Source organism: Pelophylax lessonae (assembly GCF_965119305.1).
Source record: "Pelophylax lessonae genome assembly, chromosome: 4".
Taxonomy (NCBI): Eukaryota; Metazoa; Chordata; class Amphibia; order Anura; family Ranidae; genus Pelophylax; species Pelophylax lessonae.
In genome coordinates, this window is record NC_138771.1 from 194,888,138 (window position 1) to 194,896,434 (window position 8,297).

Below are 8,297 nucleotides of genomic sequence, written 5' to 3' on the forward strand. Positions count from 1 at the left end.
TTTGCACCATTAGTTCATTTTTCGTCCAGTTAATGGGCACACATTGAAAATCATACAAATAAATTGCAGAGCTAAAAATAAGGGGCTATAACACCAATGATAATTAAGCAAGGTGGTTATCCACAATCTGTAAAAAAAAAATGTATCAATACTATATCCATCCACTGTGATATACAGTATCTCTCAAATGTGACACATTTTTGTAAAATATTTATTATATCTTTTCATGTGACAACACTGAAGAAATGAAACTTTGCTACAATGTAATGTAGTGAGTGTACAGCTTGTATAACAGTGTAAATTTGTTGTCCCCTCAAAATAACTCATCACACAGCTAAACCGCTGGCAACACAAGTGAGTACACCCCTAAGTGAAAATGTCCAAATTGGCCCAATCAGCCATTTTCCCTCCCCAGTGCCCTGAGACGTGTTACTGTTACAAGGTCTCATGTGTGAATGGGGAGCAGGTGTGTTAAAGTTGGTGTTATTGCTCTCACTCTCTAATAATAGTCACTGGAAGTTCAACATAGCACCTCATGGCGAAGAACTCTCTGAGGATATGAAAAAAGAAAAAAAGGAATTGTTGCTCTACAATAAAGATGGCCTAGGCTATAAGAAGATTGCCAAGACCCTGAAATTGAGCTGCAGCACAGTGTCCAAGACCATAGAAAGGTATAACAGAACAGGTTCCACTCAGAACAGGCCTCGCCATGGTTGACCAAAGAAGTTGAGTGCATGCGCTCAGCGTCATATCCAGAGGTTGTTTTTGGGAAATAGACATATAAGTGCTGCCAGCATTGCTGCAGAGGTTGAAGGGGTGGGGGGGTCAGCCTGTCAGTGCACATACACCGCACACTGCATCAAATTGCTCTGCATGGCTGTCGTCCCAGACAGAAGCTTCTGCTAAAGGTGATGCACAAGAAAGCCTGCAAGCAGTTTGCTGAAGACGAGACTAAGGACATGGATTACTGGAACCATGTCCTGTGGTCTGATGAGACCAAGATAAACGTATTTGGTTCAGATGGTGTCAAGCGTGTGTGGCGGTAACCAGGTGTGTCTTGCCTACAGTCAGGCATAGTGGTGGGAGTATCATGGTCTGGGGCTGCATAAGTGTTTCTGGCAATAGGGAGCTACAGTTCATTGAGGGAACTATGAATGCCAACATGTACTGTGACATACTCAAGCAGAGCATGATCCCCTCCCTTCAGAGACTGGGCCGTGGGGTAGTATTCCAACACGATAACGATCCAAAACACACCTCCAAGACGACCACTGCCTTGCTAAAGAAGCTGAGGGTAAAGGTGATGGACTGGCCAAGCATGTCTTCAGACCTAAACCCCACTGAACATCTGTGGGGCATCCTCAAATGGAAGGTTGAGGAGCGCAAGGTCTCTAACATCCACCAGCTCCTTGATGCCGTCATGGAGGAGTGGAAAAGGACTCCAGTGGCAACCTGTGACGCTCTGGTGAACTCCATGCCCAAGAGGGTTAAGGCAGTGCTGGAAAATAATGATGGCCACACAAAATATTGACACATTGGGCCCAATTTCAACATTTTCACCTAGGGGTGTACTCACTTTTGTTGCCAGCGGTTTAGATATTATTGGCTGTCTGTTGAGATATTTTGAGGGGACAGCAATTTCACACTGTTATACAAGCTGTACACTCACTACTTTACATTGTAGCAAAGTGTCATTTCTTCAGTGTTGTCATAAAATATTTACAAAAATGTGAGGGGTGTACTCACTTTTGCGAGATACTGTAAAACACCAAAAACAATGCAGTTCAAATGTGTGTAATATCTTTCACCAAAATAAATTCAAAACTGTACACGATGTCCACGTGCCATCCTCCACCAAAGGTAAGACTGCTCACTCACTGCGTGGAAATGCTGATAAAACGTGTAGAAGCAAGTAGAGCTCAATCAGTGATCACTAGATCCATCCATCTACACAACGGATCCGGCAACATTATGATCATCTTCTCCAGCAGCTGCACTTTCTGCAGGGGGGGTCGGGTTTGCTTTCTTGCCTCAGCTAGTCCAGGGGAAGGGTGAGCCCCTAGATCAAGGAAGATGGAAGAAAGGCAGGCAGGGGGGAGAAGAAATCAGTAGCAGGGATCACCGAGCGTCCAGGGACCCCTTGACCACAGGGAACTCCAATACTTAAATATGATCAAATGAGACCTAGTTTCCACTTGGAACCAGACTCCAGGGGCTGATGGAGGAGGGAGAAAGGCTGTACATGTTATACATACCAGGACAAAGAATGTGTGTACTACTGTCACGTGAACAGCATATGGATCAATACGCCTGAGTAAGTAAAGGTGTCTTATGAGTACATAGTACGCATACTATCCCTGTGAGAGAAGAGAATCATAATGTTGCCGGATCTATTGTGTGGATGTATGGACGAATCTAGTGATCACTGATTGAGCTCTACTTGCTGCTACACATTTTTTGCTGCATGTCCATGCGGTGAGTGCGCAGTCTTACCTTTGGTGGAGGATGGCACGTGGACATCGTGTACAGTTTTGAATTTATTTTGGTGAAGGATATTACACACATTTGGATTGGATTATTTTTTGTGTTTTTTTATCACAGTGGTTGGATATATTATTGATATTGATACATTTATTTTACAGATTGTGGATATCCACTTTATGTAATTATTATTAATTTTATTGCACTTTGTTTTTAGCGCTGCAATTCATTTGTATGTTAGAGTTGTTTGGAAATATATCAACCTTTATTGCGTGCAGCTTTCACAATTTTGAGCGCTGACTGTTCTTTTTTATTACAAATAGTAAATCGATTTTGACTTTTCTGAGCTAAAAAAAAATCAAAGTAACAGGTTGAAAAACTGCCAAAACAAACAATAAATTGAAAGGTTAATGTGTTTCTCGCCCATTAAAAATTGAACTGATCACACTGCCTGTATGTGACAAAATGGAAAAAACATTCATTTATGTCCATTGAACAATTTATCGTTCGAAATTCTGTCATAACATGATGGCACTATTGTTTGCTCTCGCGACCAAGTGTTCGTTATTTGAAAACGAGTTTGAATGATTTTTTGTATAGTGTATGGCTAGCCTTAGCTGTGCCTCCCTCATGCCCCAATACCAACTTTCTGAAACGCAACATTATGTGCCAGTAGTGGTGGAGGTAATACTGAAGAGGTCTGTGGATCTTCACTATCCATAAAAGAAGGAATTCAAAATTATAAATATATATTATTTTAATTTGTTTTAGGCAATCTATTTCACATTGATTTTGGACACATTCTTGGCAACTATAAAAGCTTCCTAGGCATTAACAAGGAACGGGTACCTTTTGTGTTGACTCCTGATTTTCTACATGTGATGGGCACCTCGGGGAAGAAGTCAAGCTTGTACTTTCATAAATTTCAGGTATTGTAAAATGCAGTTAATAAAAATCTATCACGTTATAAAGTTATATTTTTGTAACTACGAATAACCACATTTCTAAATGTATACCTTGTTAAACAGAAAATTCTTTCCTGCGTTGTCAATTAAGAAAGTACTCCATTTAAGTTTTGAGATGTGGGCTACCACAACGCACAAGGTTGTCTTGTCTCTAGTAATGTATCCCTTCCTCCAGAATTTCAAATCAGTGGATCCTGTCTTTGATCTTTAAAGGGACTGTTATGCTGTATGCCATTTGTTACCTCTGTTTGCTTTTAAAGTGAACCTGCTACATGGAATTCGTTATTAAAATTAGATTGACACTGAAAAACATGCATCACAAAAAGACTGCTTATCTTTTGGTGGTAATTTGATCACCAGCGGGTTTTATTTTTTTGCTATATAAACAAAAAAAGGCCATGCATTTTGGAAAAAAAACAATAATAATTAATATTAATATAATACAATTTTTTTTAAAAATAAAATTTAATTTATACATTTTGTCCAAAATGAATTCTGCAACACGTTTTTGATAAAAAAAAAAAAAAATTCCAATCCATGTTCATTGATTGATTTGCCTGAAAGTTATTGTGCATAAAAACTATGGAATGTATATATGTGTATATATATATATATATATATATATATATATATATATATATATACTTGAATTTTTATTTATTTCTTTTTTTATCCTACTAATAGTGGCAATCAGCGACTTATAATGGGACTGAGATACTGGGGCAGTCAGTCTGACACTAACTGACACTGGGGGTAACAGACTAACTGCCACTGACATCACCCGTGACAGTACAGTGATCGATAATAATACTATACACAGTATTAATGACACTGGCTGGGAAGGGGTTAACATCTTTTTCGATCGAGGGGTTAAATATGTGTCTAACTATGTGTTTTGTGTATACAGTGTGCTGATTTTACTAACTGATCTCTCAGTTTCTCATCCCTGCTTTAAAGGAATGAAAAAAAAGATCCTTCATTCCCTTCCTACACAGCTCTCTGTTGTTTACCAAAACAATAGCTCTGGGCTGTGATTGCCCACAGCTGATCAGCAGGTCCCAGCCGTGAATCATTGGCCAGGACTTGCTGACAGGCTGTCGCCGTGTACAGTTACAGCAGTAACTGGGTGGGGAGGCATGTGCCCAAAACTTAGAAGTAGGCAGCTCCGTACATTGCGGGTGGCAAGCGGATATGCAGAAGTACATCATTGGGTTTTGTTTCTATATCTATTTATTGACAGGAAGAGAGGAGCCAATTACCTCATTTATCACTAAATTACAGAAATTGCTAGAGCAATCGCTTCACCAATAGTTTAATGGTAAATGTTTACATTTTGCACAAAATGTTATGTGTAATTGCTCAGATAACTTTTCTCAAAGGTGACGTAGGCCTGTCTGAGCTTCCATCCCCTGCTGTGTTGTGGTAGTTAATGTTTGTATGTTGGGGCCCTTCCTCAATATACGCATCAACTATATTGCATGTACAGAACAATGGCAATCCTATTATATTCACCATGGTGTCATCTCACATTGTGGCTCAGCTAAGACATGTTACTTTCTTGTGTGCAGCATAACACTAAGCACAGTAATCAGCATTATTTTAAGGCCTCATGCACACTGGATGTTATTAAAACGTCAGTAGAAAGCTGTAGCTGTAGAAGGCTTTTTTCAGCTTTTTGTGCTGTAGCGTTTACTAGCTTTTTCTAGCTGTAGCACTTATCCCTCAAAAAGGTTGATATACGCAGAATAGCCAAGTTTTTTGCGTTGTTTTTTTTTTTTTGCGTTTTTTAGCACTTTTAAGCTTTTGTCAGAGTTAGAGCATTTATACAGCTGATAAACGCCTCTTAAAACCCACTAGTTCTGGGGGGGTTTTCCAGCCAGAAAACGCTCCTGCCCAAAACTGCTGACAACAGCCTATGTGTGCATGAACACATAGAATAACATGCTGGGGGGTTTACTGGATGTAGAAAAAAAATGTCTGATGCCAAAAACAGCAGCTGTAAAAACATCCAGTGTGCATGAGGCCTAAATGTTAACATTATTTTTGTTCAATACTGCTTTGTGGCTTACTGTTGGGTTTTCAGCCTCGTGGGTTCTTTTGAATGTAAGGTTTTCAGTGTTTTTGTACATAAATGATAACATATCATACCAACATTCTTTCCAGGACGTTTGTGTGAAAGCTTACATGGCCCTGCGACATCACACCAACCTTATGATCATCCTTTTCTCCATGATGTTGATGACAGGCATGCCTCAACTAACAAGCAAAGAGGACATTGAGTACATTCGGGATTCACTGACTGTTGGGAAGAGTGAAGACAGTGCTAAAAAGCATTTTCTTGACCAGATTGAGGTCTGTCGGGTTAAGGGCTGGACTGTGCAGTTCAATTGGTTCCTGCACCTTGTATTGGGCATTAAACAAGGGGTGGAAAAGCACTCTGCCTAATTCCATCCAGGAATCTCGAAATACATATTTAAAATGACTTGAATGGCCACCCTAAAGAGGTTGTTGTGAAGTATTAAGATATGTACTATAAGTACAAATTCCAGGAAAATCATTGCACATTTGTGACTTTAATGGATTGGCATTAATATGGAAATATTTCAGTGGAGTAATGAAGCATTCCTAAACATATGACTTAAGTTTTACTTTACAATTCCCTTGAATTTTTCAGCCTTGGAATAGTAGTAGTAATAGCCAAAATTGTTATAAAAATGTCATAATACAGGTTTGCACATAATAGCACACTGCTGCTACTGCTACCATCTACTGCTGCTTTCAGGCAGTTTCACCAACTTTCAATTGCAAGATGATCGAACATATCAAGAAAGCCTTCCACCAACATTCTCTGTTAAACTGTAAAGCTAGCTGTACTAGAGGCTGTTTTTAGTCAATTTCAACTGCTTTCTAGCAAGCAGGAATTACAAATACAATCACAAGTAATTGCCAGAAACTAAACAATGGTCAACCCTCAAGTTTGATCGACCAGTTGAATTCAGTCAATTGTGAAAAAAAAACTGGGCAAAAAATGTACAGCTTAAAGGAGAAGTACAGCCAAAGCTAGTTTGGCTGTACTTCTCCTATGGATCACAGGAGTGCAGTTTGTTTTGTACTCCTAGGACATCACAGAGCCAGTCCAGGCTCGGGCATCATCACGACCATAGTTGGGATCCGCCCACATGCCTGAACCGGCATCCGGCTCATCCTCTCAGCAAGCGGCATAGAGCGTGAGCCGGCCTCTCCTGCCCTTTCTGCAGCCCAGCGTTCCAGTGAGTGAGGAGGGGGCAGAGCAGAGAGCGGTGACTGACAGTCAGCAGCTCTCTGTTCGGGAAGCTGTGAGAACCGAGTGATTGGCGGTGTTCGATCGCTCGGTTCTCTTAGAGGCGCCAGGGGGGACATGTGCATGCATCAGACCGATGTTGCATCCACCCAGGTAACTAGTAAAAAAAAAAAAAAACACCATACATCTCTCTAAATAAGTTTATTGAATTATAAAACTGAGAAAAACTTCAGCAGTGTCTTTGAAAGTAATCACATTTTTCCTCCAGGTTTAATTGGGACAACTATGACCTCTCCGTCTTGTAGTTGATTGAAACCTCTAATCTACTCTCTTTGCTTCTTTTTTGATTTTTACAAAAATAATATCAAAAGTCTGATTGCTTTATCAAATAACAAGTGTGTTTATGTTGCAAGAAAGGGATATAAAGACACTGGCCACATATAGCCTGAAAAAAGGGGGCGAGGATCCAACTACTAAATATCAGTCTATAGACGTGTCCAGGGGTAAATGGATCCACTTGTTTGTTATCTCCGGTTCATTGAGTTTCGTAAAATATTATTGCTTCAGGAGGCAGCTCCCCCTGACACAGGAACAATTTTCTGGAAACATAAAAAGTAACACAAGGGGGCGCCAACTAAGTGCAATGTGAGTAGGAATTTAATGAGATAAAAATAAACCGCCAAATGCAAACTCACAAAGATAAAAATAAAGAGAGTTTATCTGCAACCATAATGGATGTAATGTAGCTGAGCCGCAGCATCACGTCACACCTGGGTGGTCCTTCCTACTTCTGGGATCGGCTGAACCGGCTTCTCTATTGACAGACATGCCATTTGGCTGCTCCATACGCCACACACGACTTATGCAGTCGGACTGGCTGCATAAAATCCAATATGGTTGCAGATAAGCTCCCTTTATTTTTATTCTTGTAAGTTTGCCTTTGGCAGTTTATTTTTATCTCAATAAATATTTTCTAATATTGCACTTAGTTGGCGCTCCCTTGTGTATCTTTTTGCTTTAACAAATTGCCACATACTTGAAACCTAAAACTGTCCAGTATATTAAGCGTTTGTATACATGGGCTCAGAGGCAGGAAAAATGCAGCCTGCTTTCGGGGAAAATTGGCCTGTTTTGCATTTTACATACCTAGCAGTATGTGCAGAACTTCAGTCAAATTCCAAATTCAAGCACTGCATTCCAGATCCTTCCAGAACCTATTGGGGGTACTTAAGGAATGAGGTTTGGAAACAGTGCTATTTATGAATATTTTCATGTAATATTTGCCAGGCTATGTTCCCTAGAAAGTGCAACTGACCACTGGCTTCTATTTACACAGGCTCACCCCCCATTAGGCTTCCATGAATGCTTCTGCCAGGCTCATCAACCTTACCAGACATTCAGTATTCCTCTTTATTCTTTGCCAATCCCTCCAATGTCTCCCGCTTGCCCAACAAATACAATTCGGAATACTAATAACAACATACAAAGCCATCCATAAATTTGCCATAATCAATTTAACATCACTATCCCCCTCTCAAAAGATCACCCGAATGATCCACTCTGCTCCTCAA

General features: G+C 40.1%; 1 protein-coding gene across 2 annotated transcripts in view; it reads left to right on the forward strand.

The window, feature by feature from the left end:
• The window catches only part of PIK3CG (phosphatidylinositol-4,5-bisphosphate 3-kinase catalytic subunit gamma), a 139,746-nt gene extending 133,660 nt beyond the window's left edge, over positions 1-6,086 (forward strand). For both annotated transcript variants that reach the window (XM_082254381.1, XM_082254382.1), the window contains exons 10-11: positions 3,253-3,410; positions 5,610-6,086. In XM_082254381.1, coding sequence (XP_082110507.1) covers positions 3,253-3,410; positions 5,610-5,891 — 440 coding nt within the window. In that variant the 3' untranslated portion in view covers positions 5,892-6,086. The remainder of the gene's footprint in view (positions 1-3,252; positions 3,411-5,609) is intronic.
• Positions 6,087-8,297: the final 2,211 nt, after the last annotated feature.